Source organism: Ctenopharyngodon idella, chromosome 23 (assembly GCF_019924925.1).
Source record: "Ctenopharyngodon idella isolate HZGC_01 chromosome 23, HZGC01, whole genome shotgun sequence".
NCBI classification, from domain to species: domain Eukaryota; kingdom Metazoa; phylum Chordata; class Actinopteri; order Cypriniformes; family Xenocyprididae; genus Ctenopharyngodon; species Ctenopharyngodon idella.
In genome coordinates this window covers 10,704,941-10,722,811 of record NC_067242.1, presented here as the reverse complement: position 1 = coordinate 10,722,811, position 17,871 = coordinate 10,704,941, and the positions used below count along the sequence as shown (strand labels likewise).

Below are 17,871 nucleotides of genomic sequence, written 5' to 3'. Positions count from 1 at the left end.
GCTTATTAATAGTTAGTAAGGTAGTTGTTGGGTAGGATTAAGAATGTAGAATAAGGTCATGCAGAATAATATGTGCTTAATAAGTACTAATATATAGCTAATATTCTACAACGTTGAAAAATGTTGGGACGTTTTTTAAATTTGAATAAAATGAAAACTAAAAGACTTTCATATCACATGAGCCAATATTTTATTCACAATAGAACATAGATAACATAACAAATGTTTAAATGGAGAAATTTTACACTTTTATCCACTAAATGAGCTCATTTCAAATTTGATGCCTGCTACAGGTCTCAAAAAAGTTGGCACGGGGGCAACAAATGGCTGAAAAAGCAAGAAATTTTGAAAAGATTCAGCTGGGAGAACATCTAGCAACTAATTACTTAATATCAGGTCTGTAACATGATTAGCTATAAAAAGGATGTCTTAGAGAGGCAGAGTCTCTCAGAAGTAAAGATGGGCAGAGCTGTGAAAGAGTACGAAAAAGATTGTGGAATACTTTAAAAACAATGTTCCTCAACGTCAAATTGCAAAGGCTTTGCAAATCTCATCATCTACAGTGCATAACATCATCAAAAGATTCAGAGAAACTGGAGAAATCTCTGTGCATAAGGGACAAGGACGAAGAACTTTATTGGATGCCTGTGGTCTTCGGGCCCTCGGACGACACTGCATCACTCATCGGCATGATTGTGTCAATGACATTACTAAATGGGCCCAGGAATACTTCCAGAAACCACTGTCGGTAAACACAATCCGCCGTGCCATCTGCAGATGCCAACTAAAGCTGTATCATGCAAAAAGGAAGCCATATGTGAACATGGTCCAGAAGCGCCGTTGTGTCTTGTGGGCCAAGCCTCATTTAAAATGGACTGTTTCAAAGTGGAAAAGTGTTCTATGGTCAGACGAGTCCAAATTTGACATTCTTGTTGGAAATCACGGATGCCGTGTCCTCCAGGCTAAAGAGGAGGGAGACCTTCCAGCGTGTTATCAGCGTTCAGTTCAAAAGTCGGCATCTCTGATGGTATGGGGGTGCATAAGTGCATACGGTATGGGCAGCTTGCATGTTTTGGAAGGCTGAAAGGTATATTGGTGCAATTATAATTATTATATGGTGTTAATTATAATTATTAATTAATAATTATTAAATAAGGAATAATAATATTAAACATTTTGGTGCAATATTTCACACATACACATTTTTACATTTATTTTTCAAATATAATTCTCTATGAAATAAAATGTTTTTCAGTGTGTTACTCTGACAACCACAGTTGATCTTTATAGTAACAGAATTTGAAATTCTGTATAGTAATCCATTGGTAATATCAAAGACTGTAGAATAACACAAAACGTGTCACTCGTATTGTTTTGAATGGGAGAAAGTGTAACGCGCAATATGGCGGAATAAGTCCCGCCTTCAAAATAAGAGCCAATCGCCGACTGGTAAAGTCATCGCGTCACTGCAGCGGCCGTTAGAAGCACCGGTTTCTATAGAAACAGTCAGACGCGCGCCTCAGAAACGAAGCACAAGAGACGCGCATTTAGGTCTGCGCATGCGCATTAGCTTGAACCAGCCTAAAAAATAAAAAAATACAGTTTTTTTTGTCATGATTCGAGCGTTTGGAAAAAAAAAAATTATGAGACAGTTGTTGTCAGATTTCATTGGTGATTTCAAATATACAGCTTTGGAGAATTTGATGTTTCCCCATTCAAAGAGATAGGAGTTGCACTTGCATGCCCGAGAGGCGTTTCAAAGATGGCAGCCGAGTGAAAGGGACTTTGGTAATATACACTCCTGAACAAAATCTTAAGACCGGGGGAAACATTACAAGTATTCACATTTTGCACAGCTGGATCATAACCAGGTTGTAAGTATTGCTTCAAAATGCTGAAAGAAGAAACAGGAACAAGAGACAAAAAACAAAAAGTAGGCAATTTATTGAAAACCGCATTTAAACTTAAACAGGCTGTTCATCAGCTGATCAAAAGTTTAAGACCATAGCCCAAAAAAAAACCCACAACAGAACTAAAAGTGTCAAAAAAGGTTTCAGTCATGAGTAGCCCCACTGTTCTTTTTGATCACTTCAAACACTCGTTTCGGCATGCTTGATAAGACTGTTTCCAGGAGGCTGGAACATTCCGTTGCTCCAAGTGTTGAAAATGGCTTCAGGAAGGGCATCCACGGTCTGGAACTGACGTCCGTTTTTGTAAACTTCCCTGTCCATCCATCCCCAAACTTTCTCAATGGGATTTAGATCAGGGGAACATGCAGGATGATCCAAAAGAGCAACGTTATTCTCCTGGAAGAAGACCTTCGTCAGGCGGGCGCTGTGAACTGCAGCATTGTCCTGCTGAAAGACCCAGTTATTACCCATTACTCAGTCAAGAGGGATGCCCTCTGCAACATGTCCACATAGCCAGCCGCCGTTGGATGCCTCTGCACAACCTGAAGCTCCATTTTCCCATTGAAGAAAAAAGCACTCCAGATCATGATGGAGCCTCCTCCACTGTGCCACCTAGAAAACATCTCCAGTGGGATCTCCTTGTCATGCCAGTAACATTGGAAGCCATCAGGACCATCCAGGTTAAGTTTTTTCTCGTCACAGAATAAAACTTTCCACCTTTCAGTGCCCCATGTTTGGTGCTCCCTTGCAAATTCCAAATGGGCAAGTCTGTGGCGTGGGAGGTGACGTGGCCTTTGAAGATGTTTTTTGTTCTTTAAGCCCTTCTGTCGCAGATGCCGTCTTATGGTTATTGGGCTGCAGTCAGCATCAGTAAGGGCCTTAATTTGGGTCGAGGATCGGCCTGTGTCTTCACAGGCAGCCCGTAGGATCTTCCAGCTCAGTGCAGGTGAAATTTTTTTGGGTCTATCACTTGACTTTTTTGTCCCATAAAGAAATGTAAAATGACTGTCTTGCATCCAAACTCAGCAGCGATGGCTTGTGCAGCTCAACAATCCTGCCACGTTCAACGACAGATGCCTTTGCCATCAGAAGATCATGACTGCCTGAAGGACAATGACATGAAAGCCCTATTTTTGTGCAATTTTAACTTTTTAAGGCTATGGTCTTAAACTTTTGATCAGCTGATGAACAGCCTGTTTGAGTTTAAATGCAGTTTTCAATAAATTGCCTACTCTCTGTTTTTTGTCTCTTGTTCCTGTTTCTTCTTTCAGCATTTTGAAGCAGTACTTACAACCTGGCTATGATCCAACAGCGCAAAATGTGAATACTTGTAATGTTTCCCCCAGTCTTAAGATTTTGTTCAGGTGTGTACCAATTTTTGTCACACTTTTACATCATATCAAGCAGATATGTGTTTTGTGAGGCTCTGGTTAGAGTTTACAGTGGAAGCTATCCAGCAGATCTCATAAATCATTAACATACCCTGAATAGCAAGTCATGCACAGCCTACACTATAAAAACAATGCAGTCTTCCATGCGGTAACATGGTAAAGTGATGGTATCAGTTGGTAATACCACGGTACTAAAAATATTATAATGCCATAGTACTTATTTGGGTAACACTTTATTTTAGGGTAGTTTAACTAGTTGCTTATTAGCATGCATATTACTAGAATATTGGCTATTTATTAGTGCTTATAAAGCACATATTAATGCCTTATTCTGCATGACCATATTCTACATTCTTAATCCTACTCAATACCTAAACTTAACAACTACCTTACTAACTATTAATAAGCAGTAAATTAGGAGTTTATTGAGAGAAAAGTTGTAGTTAATAGTTTATATGTGTTCCCTATACTCAAGTGTTACCCTTATTTGTTAAAAACAAAAACTTTAAAAACAATAAAATGAGATTTAAATTTAAAACATCAAACAGCACCATTTCTGAATATTACTTTTGGCCAACAGGATGTTTGAGTTTGTGTTTTACCACCTTTGGCCAAGAACAGGTGACTATATGTAAAAACACATGTGGAGGGTGAAAGGTCAAAGGAGTGTCTAATCTAAATGACCTTTCACTTACATTTGATGTGTGTTAAAAGTCAACATTCATCTTTTCAAAGATTTCCTAAAGTAACCAGCTTCGTAATGTGCAATAGACCAGTCCAACTGAATTGACACTCTCTCTCCAAATCATCAACACAATCTACAACCGTTTCTTCAAGAAAAAAAAAAAAAAGTAGCAGACTTCGTAGTATCAATCTCTTTTTTTAATGAAAACATACAGCAAAGGGGTTCATTGTGTGAAGTGCTACGACAATGACGTTTCTTACAGTTCTTACGTACAACAACCGTTCTGCAAAGAAAGATTCCTTCCACATCAAGAAAAGCCAAAAAACCTGGAGTAAACAAGTGCATAGGCAACCTTTCATCGAACCGTTTACTTTACAAGGATCCCTGGTTTTTCAATTCACCATACCAGGTAAAGTGCACCAAAAGGCAACTTTCACACATCCAAACCACCCAACCATGCTGCAGTGAGCACTAAGGCCACTTAGTAGCTTAAAAGGATTCATAATGAAAGTTTAGCTGATGAGAAAAAGGCAACAATAGTTCATTATCGTGTGTCTGTCTAACATATTAAACGTTCAGTTCAGTCCAGTGGCATTGATTTGTGTGAACCTATACAGACAAATTTCATTTATTAAACAATTTAGTGCACAGACACAAGATGTATTTCCTTGCTATACGCTCCCACGCGTACTTAACGGATGTCCTATAAATTGGACTGCTTAAATTACAAAATTATATACAATCAGTGAGGACAAAAGTAGTGTTAATACATTTCTAAACACATTTTCATCCCTAAAGGTTATCGATGATTAAAAACAAACTCCTAGATTAGTTTGGCAGGCGACTCCTTAAGAAGTGAATAGTTAGGGCCCTTAACTAGGGCCGCTGATAGTATAGTGCTGTCGTTCCTCTTTAAGAGCCAAACTCCACAGTTTCAGGGGTGATGAGTTTGAATTCATAGTTTCCTCTGCCATCCATATGAAGGTAGTACTGTGAAGAAAAAGGATAATTTGTGCTTTAAGTGTAAGTTCGGTGATTTTCAACCCACTTTGTATTGATACAATGTCTGTGTTATATGAAAATTAACAATGTTTACAAGAAATTCATGTTTATTTGTCAGCAAAAGTCCACTGGATGACGTAAAAAAAGTGCTCCCGGGCTTTCCTGAAAACTACAGATTATACTTACGCATTTTTGTATCCCCACCCACAGTAGGTTTATCAATGAAAATTGTTTCATACTTTGTCTACTCTTTAACAACAGCTTTCTTGTACGCGACGGTGTTTTGATTTAGGGGGTTGGGATGAAGGTGCTCCCCATTATCTTATAATTTGAAATGAGACTACAACTACAACTCCCAATAAAAATTTACTCTGAATTCTTGCACCCGGAACAATACAAGTCGACACCATTGTGATTAAAAGTTTGCTAAGAAGTATTTCCTACTCAAACAAGGTGCTATTTGACTCTGGGAGTGGCTTTGGTCAGCAACATGCCCAGTGCATTCTGGGTGTTGAAGTTTTACTGTTTTCTCTAGTCAGGTAGCACCAACTTAAAGGGGTCATAAATTGAGAAATCAACTTTTCCTTGAGCTTTTGATATATAACAAGTCAGTCCAATAAAAGCTTTTATCGACACCGGGCCCAGCGACTCGTCCCGAAATGTGCCTATATAGGTGAAACGCTGCCTCTGCAGAAGAAATCACACCTACTTCATAATTGCAACGTTAGCCCTGCCCACTGGCGTGTTAGTGAGATGACGAGGAGAGAAGAGCGATACAGGACAAAAATAACATTACATTTCGAAGGATCCTAATTCTAGGATTTTCAACAATGTGAATGTCTCAGTTGAGCTTTAATTATTTGTATTCGGTACATTTCACTGTGGATTCTTTGGTAAATCAATTGCATTTCGGCGCAGGCTTTGCAAACAGACTTTTATGATATGAACTTGACAGTAATACAGCAACTTGTAAGTAACTGTTAATTCGAATACCTGATATGTAATGATTCATGTACAGTCAGATGTTCTTTGTCTATGTGTCAGTAAATCAAACCAGTGATTAAACGGTCAACTTCGCATTGTTTCTCTTAGTAGGAGAAAATAATCTGTTATTTAAACTGTGATTAAATTATATATAGAAAGCGATCAAAGAACGCTCCCTTTACAATCACTGGAGCTGTCAATCAAACAGCATGCGCTGGAGCTGTCAAGTTTATCAGTGACTGAGTTCTGGACTCGCAAGCCAAAACTTGTTGCAATGACGAGATCACTGCTTTCATGTGCTCAACAACATGTCTGTGATCGGCTACAATGTTCATCTCTGCAACCTTTCATGCCACAATCTAAATATAATGCCATAGATCTAAATGTAATGCTAATCAACACTTTTCACGATTGGTTAACCTTGAGAGCTGTAATAGTAAAAACATGCTAAAAGTTTGAGAGAGTAATTGCTATTTCATAGGCAAAAATGTTAGCCAATCACAACAGTGGGCGTTTACACTGAAGTCTCACAGCAGACACGCCCCTTAAAACAGAGCGTTCAAATACGAGGGCTAAAATCAGGGTAGGAAAATGCCTTTTATTTCTAAATTATGACAATTTTTGATGTAAAAAGCATACTTACATTATAAGTGCACCCCAGGAAACATAAAATAATAAAACAATGCAGTTCATGACCCCTTTAAAATATTTTTTCACCTATCTACAGCCAATTTGTATCGAAAGCCCATTTTGCCAGCGGTGAAGTACCCCTTTAAGCATAGAGTGAACGTCAATAAATAATGATCATGGGGCAGCACCACTGATCTTACCTCATGATGCTTCCACAGGGACTTTCTGTGTGAGACTGTGAACAGGGTGATGCCAACCTGCCAAAAAAATAAAATATAAATAAACCACACATGCATGGAAATTTCAGCAAAATGTACTGAGATATGATGGGGAAATTTCTTTAGGATAAAGAAATCTCGGTAACACTTTACAATAAGGTTCATTAGTTAAACATTAGTTAATGTATTAACTAACATGAACTAACCATGAGCAATACATTTGTTACTGTATTTACTAATCTTCGTTAACGTTAGTTAATGAAAATACAGTTGTTCATTGTTTGTTCATGTTAATTCACAGTGCATTAACTAATGTTAACAATATTTTAATAATGTATTAGTAAATGTCGAACAAAGATTAATAAATGCTGTATAAGTGCAGTTCATTATTAGTTCATGTTAACTAATGTAGTTAACTAATGAACCTTATTGTAAAGTGTTACCGAAATCTCTTCAGCCCAGACATGATCTTAGGTACCTTTCTGCAGTGACTGTAGATGTAATCCTCCACGTCTACGCTCACGGCACTGGTGCACTCATCCAGGATGGCAAACTGGGGTTTATGGTAGAAGAGCCTGGCCATCTATGGAAAAACCATCATAAACCTTAAAAACACCTCTAAATTCTCATTTATAAACATACAAATACTTTGGACCAACTAGATTTCAGTGTAGACGGGGCTACGCATTGGAAAATTACAAATTGATAACTCTATACATGTTATAAAAACTGCCTTAAACTCATTTAAACATACTCATGTGAAATTAATTAAATAGAAATTTTCTGAGTCCATGGATGAGTACAGCTTAGTGTATAATCTCTAATTCATTACCTCATATCTACAGTAATTCTGACATGATGTGCTGAGTCTAAGGGCGGTAGAGTAATAGTATTGTAAAAGATCTGGGCTTTAATGCAAATTCTTATCAAGTGGTTCAAAAACAGGATGTTAATGAGGCGACAAAGTCAGTACACAACATCAGTATTGTTCCTTTGACTTCTGTCCTTGCAGTTGCTGTAAGTCACTTTGCCTTACTGTATGTCAGACTTCGTTTAAAATGTCTTTGTTTACCGCCATTCTCTGCTTCTCTCCTCCACTGAGCACATCCATCCAGTCCTGAACCATGTCCCATGATCCCTCTCTCTCCAAAATGTGTCCTAACTGGACATTATCCAGGTACTCCTTCAGCACCTGCCGCAAAAAAACAACAACAGGATGGTGGAATGAAAATGTTAAAAAATAGACATGGATCATTATTAACTTATCTGCATGTTATGGATTTTTAGAGCATTTTAGATTGTAAAAACTAGTTTAGAGCACCTGGTCAGAGATGCCTTTTTTCTTTTGGTCCTCATGGGTGTCTGGGTAGATCACCTGATCCCTCAGAGAGCCGAGGGTCATGTAAGGCCTCTGAAAGCAGACAAAAAAGGGAAGTTATTCAGCTGTTGTGGGCCATTCAGATGTTCTACTATGGGAAAAGTGGGTTTTGTTCTGCAAAAATCTGTTTCAAGTTTCACCTGAGGGACGTAGAAGAGCTTCCCCCTCTCTGGTTTTGTCAAACTCCCACCAAACAGTGGCCACAACTAGAGAGAGACAGACAACCCAACATTTAGCAGACAAAATGGAAGAGTTTCCACAAAGAGCTGAGAACAAGGTAAGAATTCCAGTCTGAGTATCACAGAAGTGCTCACCTCTCCAAGAACCCGGAAAAGTGAACTCTTTCCACAGCCATTGGGACCACACACCAAAACATTGGCTCCAGATTTCACCTTTGAAGAGCAATACACAATAAGATTGATGTTAACTGTACAAACATCACTCTGACAGGGATGGAAGCCTGTTTCCACCCAGACTAAAAAGTAAACAAGATAATTGTTAAACAAAGTTTACAAAAATGTTGCAACAAAGTCGCAATTGCAAGATATACAGTCACAATTAAAAGAAAAAAACGGCGCAATTATGAAAAAAAGTTGCAAATGAGAAAAACAATCACAATTGCGAGACAGTGATAATTAAAGTTGGAATTAAGAAAAAAAGTTGCAAATGCGAGATATGAAATCGCACTGCGAGAAACAGTTGCAATAATGAAAAGCCACAATTACAAGAAAAAGCTGCAATTAGAAAAAAAAAAAATAATAAAAATAAATAAATAAAAATCGCAAATGTAAGTTGCAATAATGAAAAACAGGTCGCAATTACAAGAAAAAAATGCAAGTGTAAGATATGAAATCACACTGCGAGAAACAAACTTGCAATAGGGAAAACTGTCACAATGGCAAGAATCTAAGTAGCAATTACAAGAAACAGTCGCAATTGCGAGACGAAAAGAGATGTAAGATTAGACCAAGTTGCAACAGAAAGAAATACAGTTTCTATTCAGAAAAACTTTAAAATATATCTTTATAAGAGGTGAACAGATAAGGGTCAAAATTGAGAGAGAGAAAAGTCAGGAGCTGACAAAAATCACCTAAACTATAAAATCAAGCCATGTAATCAGTAAAGTAGAACTTTAGATACAAATACAATTTGTGATGTTTTTTATATGAATATATATAAATTTATTACATTGATTGTCTCTGTACTGACAAACGATTTGTAGAAATCATGTGGAACGCACCTCAAAAGATAGATCTCTGATCAGAATGTCTCCATTAGGAGTAGCCAGGGGCGTGTGATCGAACCTGATGAGAAATCATATATATATCACATAGTTGGTTCTCCTGACAGTGAAGCACTGAAATTGAGAGGACTGAGGGAAGCTGCTCTTACTTGATGATATGGTCTACGTTGATGATTCTTCCACTTCCAGGGATCAAGGTGAGCCTTTCTGAAGTGTCTGTTTATGAAAATCATGAACAAATAGTTAAAAATCAACAATGTATCTTTTTTAAAGTTTGTTTTGGAGCTTGAGAGTCTCAGAAGCTCACCTTTCTCTGACTGAGACACCATGGTGCGTTCGTATTGCCCAGAATTCAGCTCTTTCAGGACCCTCATGAGCTCAGTGATGCGAGCTGTGAAGCTGAAGGGAAAGACAAACTTGTACTTGTACCACTCAATGTAAAGTTTTTAATTAAATGGCAAGCAATCAAATAGCTTGATTAAACATGCTGATGCAGCATAATGAGGATATGTGAACTTTTACCCTGACAGACGTGTCATTTCTCTGCCTGCAAGGACGATTCTGCCCAACGCCTGCGACATACGGAGCAGCATACGGCCGCTTTGGTAGTAGTCCTGCAAGAGAACAGGATGGATAATCAAGCCCCGCCCCTCATTATTCCAAATAAATATTAAGTTTTGCTCAGAAATGACACATTGAGGGCCACTAACTAGGAATAATCACAATGTCAGGAGTGTAGTTTTACCTCCAGCAGTTCAGCATGGGAGCTGTTCAGGTGTCGAGGGTGAGACAAATCAAGGAATGGACGACTCACCACTAAATACCCAACAACGGTAGCAAAATCTGGAACAAGAGAGAACAATTTATTTATCTTTTACTGTCAATGTTCATGTATATGTTATCTTGGCAAGATAATGAAACTTCCTCTTACACTTGGCGATAATGCTATCCACCATACCCATGGAGAAACGGAAGAAGATGAAATTGTGCAGATGATCGACCTGCAAACAAACTCAGTTCAGCTAACAAATTCAGATTTCAAGATTAACCATGCCATGCAAACCTTGATTATAAGGGTTTATATTGGTACCATACAGGTTATCGGCCGATATTAGTGTATTAGATATTTAATTGTGGATGCTCAGATTACCTTTGCATTCTTTAAAAAACATGAATGATTTAATTTAAAGGGGACCTATAATGCCCCTTTTCACAAGATGTAATATAAGTCTCTGGTGTCCCCAGAATGTGTCTGTGAAGTTTCAGCTCAAAATACCCCACAGATCATTTATTATAGCTTGTCAAATTTGCCCCTTTTTGGGTATGAGCAAAAACACGCCGTTTTTGTGTGTGTCCCTTTAAATACAAATGAGCTGCTGTTCTCGGTCCGCTTTCCAGAAGAGGGCGGAGCTTTAACAGCTCGTGCTTCGGTTGCTCAACAACAACAAAGGTGGAGAATCTCACGCAGCCAAACTGACACTGATGGAAAAAGTTACAACTTTTAGAATACAATTGGACGTTTCTGAATGGTTAGTGGATAAATTAATGTAGTTGCTGTGGAGTTGATTCAACTCATCGACTAGCATGTGCTGTCATGTTAATCTTTTGTGCAAAACATGTATGGACGCCCACTATACATAGCGTACCCATTTGCCGAACAGAGCCATACACACACCAGGCTAACGTTTATGATTGTTAGCAAATGCTGTGAATGGTCTAATGTTTTTTTCCAAAATATCGCTTGGACAGAAATGCCCCTTTTTAGCAATCAAGCTTGCCAGGGTCAACTTGCAGGCTATCCAAGCTAACGGGACTCTAAATAGTGTTTTGTGCTCATCTGTGCAGCCAATGACAGAACAGTTAGCATGCTTTGCTCAGACTTTTGCCATGGTCTTAGAACTGGTATACTGCTTTCGTTGCGAAAACAAAATGACGGCGCCATGGGTGGAAACGTGCAGATTAAGATACTTAATACTCACCAATTTCTTGAAGGTTGAATAAATTGTCTGTTTCTCCCTTAAGTTTCCATTGTAGAAAGCAATCTCCTCACTGAGAGGGAAATAAAAGCATTTAAGTATGCATCAAAATTTGAGAAAAGCATTTATAGTAGACAAAACTATACTCTTATATAGATAAAGTAGGAAAGGTCACCTGTTTGTGATGAGACGAGAGTTGACATATCGGTATTCTCCTTCGTACTTCTGTTCGGTCACTGTCATCTTCCCGATCGGTCTGCGCAGACGGGTCAGGAAGAGGCCGGAGATAAGTAGGTAAGCCATCATAGTTGCGGGACCCTAAGCAAAGAGACCAACAGATCATCAAAATGTCCAGTGGCATTTATCCACAGAAGAATTTCACATCGTCTTTCCTAAACTCACCTGAGCTCCGATCGCTGTTGTCAATTTGAATATGTACAAGCCGATATCTAACAGTGGCTAGAGGAAGGGAAAGTAAAAAAAAAATAGTTGCAAATACAGTTCATCCAAAGAAAAGAAACATCTGCTCTTATTGGGAAAGTAAAACTGGTATTTAGACAAAAGTGTGTTGTACCTTGCTGAGGTTGGAGTAAAGATCCACAACACTGTTACAGAACTTTTCCACATCCTGCGTCAGCAGCTGATCAGCATTAGCAATGCGGTTATCCAGGTTTCCCATTTTGTAGTACGTATATCCCCTATGAACCCAAAGATAGTGACATTAGTAATTAGATTTCAACTTTTTCTTCAGAGAATCATCAGTCCTATCACTCAACAATCTGAAATCCTTATATTTGCACCATATCGGCTGATTTTAGATTTGTTACTTATGATTTGTATTTTTTTTAAACAAAAATATTATTTTTCATATATATTTACATTTAAATTACCTTTGTACATAGATCTCAGTTAATATTTTTAAGACTAATAATTTAAAATTAATCTTCAGCAGATCTCAAAATGAAAGTATTATATACTTGAATTTAGAAATGATGCATAAATTTGAAATAACAAATTTTCTTTTGTTCCCAAAAAAGAAATTTTACACAAAATACTTCAGAATTTAAGGTAACACTTTAGATTAGTTAATATGCGTATTAACTTGCATATTACTAGGATATTGGCTGTTTATTAGTACTTATAAAGCACATATTAATGCCTTATTCTGCATGACCATATTCTACATCCCATAATCCTACCTAAACATAACTACCTTACTAACTATTAATAAGCAGTAATTAGGAGTTTACTGAGGCAAAAAGTCATAGTTAATAGTTAGTTAATAGCGAGAATTGGACCCTAAACTAAAGCGTGACTGAATTTTAATATCAGTCATTTATTGGTTACTGGTCAGAATTTTAATATCATTATAATTTATTATAACAAACGCCTAATCCAGTATGAGCAAATATAATAGTAATGCATGCCATGCGAAAATACCATTATGCATTTTGCATTTTATAAAGAATATTTAAGTTGGAACATTAGCCCCTTTCACACATACAGTCTTTACTGGTAAATTACTGCTAAGAGATCATGTGTGAACAACAGGACCTTTTCAAAAATACCAGTATGAGAAGTTGTAACATTACCAGTAAATTACTGGTATGAGCACATACAAGGTCCGAACGCACTGAAATTTGCTTTGGGCAATCATAAAGCTCTGTCTGAGCTGTTTACAGTAAGTTCCACTGCTTTTAATTGTTTTTCTATGTAAACATGCACTTGACAAACATCTGACCATAGCACCGCGTCTCGCGCTCAAGACCCTGCCTTCTTTTTCATTCATTAGCGCTACCAGTAATTTATTTAATTATTTTATCTTCATTTACAAGTAAATACGTCAAAATTACAGCCTTACTGAGCAATGTTGCGCCAAATGGTGGTGATTTTGCGAATGAGTGTCACATGTGACTGGGTTGTAGTACCTTCATGGATCTTGAGAGAGGAATTGTCATTGCTGTGAATGCAGGCCTCACTGAGCCATCGGATTTAATCAAAATATCTTAATTTATGTTCCGAAGATTAACGAAGGTCTTACGGGTGTAGAACGACATGAGGGTGAGTAATAAATGACATTATTTTCATTTTTGGGTGAACTAACCCTTTAAAGGTCATTTTCGATGACTGACATCTCAGAGTTTACTGGTATTTTTAGTACTGATGTGTGAATGATATCTTACTGGTAAAAACTCGGAATGCTGTCACATGTGTGAACAGCACGTTTGTGTATTTTACCGGAAAAGTTGTTCTGGTAATTTTATGGTAATTTACCAGGATTACTGTGTGAAAGGGGCTAATGTCATGGTAGTAATGGGCCTTACTTCAGGTACTCATCGTAGAGATGCTTGGTAAGTCTCACACGAAAGCACAGCTTCAGTTCATTCAAGCCCAACTTCAGGAAGTTGTTCACCAAGGCAATCTGAATGATTGAGATGCAACAATTTACAAGATGCAACCATTTACACCATGTTTCCATACCAACAAATTCTTGCATGCAGCTCTCTTACTGATATTAAATGCATTCTAGCCTCAAAGATGTCATAAAAATGCTAATGTCAACAGGAAGTACATATTAAGGCTATTATGGGGAAGCAGTTTTAGTGTTAATTTCATAGATTAGACTGTTAAAATTCTCAGAACTCCTCTGACTATGAACAATTACTACCGACTTTGATAAAAAGCAGAAACTTACAATTGGCATGGCCGTGATAAAGTTGAATAAGTACTTCTTGAAACCTTTAGTGGATCGACCAATGATCGCACTGCAAACCACAACGTGCACACAAACGCAAACATGGTTAGAGTTAATACAGAAGGGAATAAACACACATCCTGCAATTCCTTCATGTCCTTCATGTGCATAAAAAAAACAAGAATGCAAATTATCTTTGAGGAAGCAAACATTCATCATGACTACATTTAAATTGCAGACCAGAGGAGATCTGAGAGGTGAGCATGTGAGGAAACACAATGGACAGGTTCAGTGATGTAAATTACATGACTCCACCACATCTGTAACAGTACATTAGTTTTCACAGCACATGAAGATTCTGTAAATTACCCCAGGAATGACAGTCAGGTAGGAATAAAAGTGCCTCTTGAATAATTTGATATCTCTGCTAATGATTCCACTGTCAAAGATTTAAAAAAATACAATCAAATCACATTAGATCAATATTTAACTGGGTGCGTGGCATCCTTACAAAGTGTAATAGTGTTATATTTCACAGCACTAACAAATTTGAAGCAGTACCTTTCAATCATAGTGCCGTTCTGAATCATCCAGACATCACAATAGGTTCGAGTCACAAGCATCACTGCGATCAGGAGCAGGTACCATGTCTGTGACACACAATAAATAAATAAATACATAAAGTGAAAACCAATAATGAGCTGAAATCTTTGACTTCTATTTAGCAGATATACACACAATATTATTCAAAAGTTTGGAGTTGGTAATTTCTTTTAATTTTATTTGGGAAAGAAGTCTCTTATGCTCACCAAGGCTACATTTATTTGATTAAAAAAAATACAATAAGAACAGTAATATTATGAAATATTATCAGGGTTGGGGAGTAACGGAATACATGTAACGGCGTTACGTAATCAGGATACAAAAATCCAGTAACTAGTTCGTTACAGTTACGTCAAAAACGTAGTAATAAGATCACAGTTACATTTTGAAAAAAGGCGGGATACTATCAGGATTACAATCGTTTCATTTAAAACTAAATAAATAATTATTTTGCCATAATAACACATTTTAAGCGCTGCTTGATTATACAGTATTTCCTGGTTCTGTTGCCAGTGATGACTCACGTGAGCCACCCGCTGGTGCATGCGCATGTTGCTAGTTGAAACCATGCTGCCCGCGGGGAAACGCTTTCAATTCATGGAAATTTTGCTGCTGTTTTGTTTTCAAAAAAGGAAATGCAAAAAACATGGTTGTACAGTGCAAACTCTGCCTTATATATATATGTGTATGTATGTATGTATGTATGTATGTATGTGTGTGTGTGTGTGTGTGTGTGTAAAGGGCTATTCAGACATCTAGTGGCTACAGTATGGTATTACAGATTATTTTTTAGTCCTTTGATAAAGAAAGTGTTTTCGTAGCTGGAAGGCAGAGTTTGCACTGTACAACCATGTTGTTTGAATATATATATATATATATATATATATATATATATATATATATTCAGGGCTGTGTATTCCCAAGTTGTGGAAATGAGACATGATTACTTAGTTTTAATAGGTTTTAAAAGTAACCAAAATGCTAAACATTATATTTTTAAGCTCTAAACAACAACAACGATAATAATAATGCAATAGATAATTTATCAGATTTGTAAAAAAAATGTTATTGTTGAGACCCATGCTCATTTAAAAAAAACTTGAGAAATTGAGAAGAAATAATTAAAATTAAATGTAAAAATGCAAATTATTTATAGTAAAGTTGATCCCCCCACCCCCAAATTTCTCTTTCTTTCTTTATATACATATTATATATATATAATATATATATATGACGTTGAAGTAATCCAAAAGTAACCAGATTACATTACTTTCATATTGTGGTACTTGGATTACGTTACGGAATATTTTTTTTATGAAGTAATTTGTAACTGTAACGGAATACATTTTTCAAAGTAACCCTCCCAAGCCTGAATATTATTAATATTTAAAAAACTCTTTTCTATTTGAATATTTCTAAATTTTCAGCGTCATTACTCCAGTCTTCAGTGTCACATGATACGCTGATTTGCTGCTCAAGAAACATTTCGTATTATTATTTTTGATGTTGTAAATAGTTAATATTTTTGTGAAAACCGTGATACATTTTACTTTAGGATTCTTTGATCAATATAAAGTTAAAAAGAACAACATTTATTTGAAAAACATTTTTTTGTAACAATATAAAAAAGTATTTACTGTCACTTTTGATCAATTTAATGTGTCTTTGCTAAATAAAAATTAATTTATATTCTAAAAAATTACTTCCCCTTAAATCACTTGCCTCTGACTAGCAAGAAAACTTCAATATTTGCCTCATCCCAACTTTCAGTTTCAGTAACAACTCTCGTCAAGCCATTGCATAGGGACATTAAAAAGTAGATTACAACTCTCACCTCTTTGCACAAGAATCTCGGCACCATAATCCTGATGATCCGTGAGATCCGGATGAAAAAGAGCTTGTCCACAGCAGCTCTCTCTTTCTTGCCATCTTTCAGCTGGTTTTAAAACACAACAAGTGTTGAAAGTCAAAGGAAATTCATGGAATATAGTCTCACACAGTCAGACCTTGAACTAAAGATCATGATTACCTGCTTATTAAGTAATAATAGATATTAATAGCAAAAATGTGTAGAGACTGCAAGAAAAAAGTACAGAATATTTCAGAGACAGTTCTGTTCAAGGACATTCAGTAACTCTAAGTAACAGATTTGATGTCATTATCCTCAAACGCTATCATATTTCTCTTACCTCGTTGTTCAGTTCATGTGAAGAACCCTTCTTCCTGTTGAGAATGATGAAATAGATCAAAAAGTAATAATATCAGCAGTAATCAATAGTAAATGCATCATATTAAATATGAAGCACAGTGCATTTAGTTTTTTTGGCCAGAGAGATGCTTAATGCTCAGAAATCAATGAGTTCAAGGTGCAAATATGAATATTTTTTTGACTATTTCAACCACTAAAAACTACTGTAGATTTTTCTACGATCAAACTGTTGCAACATTTGTCCAACCAACACTATCCTTTATGAAAGAGTCCTTTGTTGGACAGTGAGACTGCAACAAGCAATAATCATGTTCAATAAACCTTTTAATCTATATTCTAATGATTGTATTTCACTATAGGTCATGATATAGGATCCGTCTCAAATCCCAGTGAGGTGCCTACCTAGACAGCACATTTGGAGCATCGCAGCTCATTAGGTTTTGACACATGGCCATAAAACTGGTCTCAATTTTCTGTAGTTGAACTGGGGTCACTCTGACACTAACCTATCTGAATTCATGCATTAGACACTTTATCTGTGTTTTTACATACCTGTTCAGTCCAGCGGATCTTCGTCTCTGCTTTAGGAAGTATAAAACGAGTAGGACACCACCAGCTACAGCGGAGTTCTTCGCTGTCAAGTACTTACTGACGGCCGCCATGTTTCCTACTGAGACGGTGCGGAGAACAGCGGCGCACACAAGCCCGGAAGAGAGAGAAGATTTCGGCCCTCCACCGGCTACCGTACTCATGATGACCTCATCATCACACCATCATCGTGAACCTGCTCTGTGTTTATTAACCCTTTAGGGAACAGTACATACAATTACATACACGGGAGATAAAGCCCAATGAATTACCATGTTGAAATAACACAGGTCTTATTCAGAAATGACAGATTCTTATTCACTTTATTAGATTACTTTATTTATTTACTTATTTATTTA

At 36.9% G+C, this 17,871-nt stretch overlaps 1 protein-coding gene across 2 annotated transcripts; it reads right to left on the bottom strand.

The window, feature by feature from the left end:
• Nucleotides 1-4,165: 4,165 nt before the first annotated feature.
• On the bottom strand, nt 4,166-17,651 carry abcd3a (ATP-binding cassette, sub-family D (ALD), member 3a). 2 transcript variants are annotated; one of them, XM_051882254.1, is made up of 23 exons: nt 17,477-17,651; nt 16,905-16,938; nt 16,550-16,651; nt 14,674-14,762; nt 14,482-14,551; nt 13,742-13,839; nt 11,992-12,115; nt 11,820-11,876; nt 11,593-11,735; nt 11,421-11,490; nt 10,373-10,442; nt 10,187-10,284; nt 9,964-10,055; nt 9,749-9,840; nt 9,591-9,657; nt 9,439-9,502; nt 8,513-8,590; nt 8,339-8,404; nt 8,142-8,231; nt 7,893-8,012; nt 7,299-7,403; nt 6,803-6,859; nt 4,166-4,976 (listed from the first exon to the last, which is right to left on the bottom strand). In XM_051882254.1, exons 1-23 carry the CDS (start codon nt 17,584-17,586, stop codon nt 4,899-4,901), a joined length of 1,974 nt encoding a protein of 657 aa, XP_051738214.1. In that variant the 5' UTR covers nt 17,587-17,651; the 3' UTR covers nt 4,166-4,898. The 2 variants fall into 2 exon arrangements, with proteins under 2 accessions (XP_051738214.1, XP_051738213.1); XM_051882253.1 differs by lacking the exon at nt 14,482-14,551 and adding an exon at nt 14,113-14,182.
• Nucleotides 17,652-17,871: the final 220 nt, after the last annotated feature.

Bases quoted from the DNA above. Each gene is read 5' to 3' on its own strand.
- abcd3a (XM_051882254.1), bottom strand. From the start codon at position 17,586: ATGGCGGCCGTCAGTAAGTACTTGACAGCGAAGAACTCCGCTGTAGCT. The intron at 11,491-11,592 runs GTGACCTTTCCT...TTTCCCTCTCAG, and splicing joins TCTCGTCTCATCACAAACAG to TGAGGAGATTGCTTTCTACA. The intron at 8,591-9,438 runs GTGCGTTCCACA...TGCTCTTCAAAG, and splicing joins TCAGAGATCTATCTTTTGAG to GTGAAATCTGGAGCCAATGT.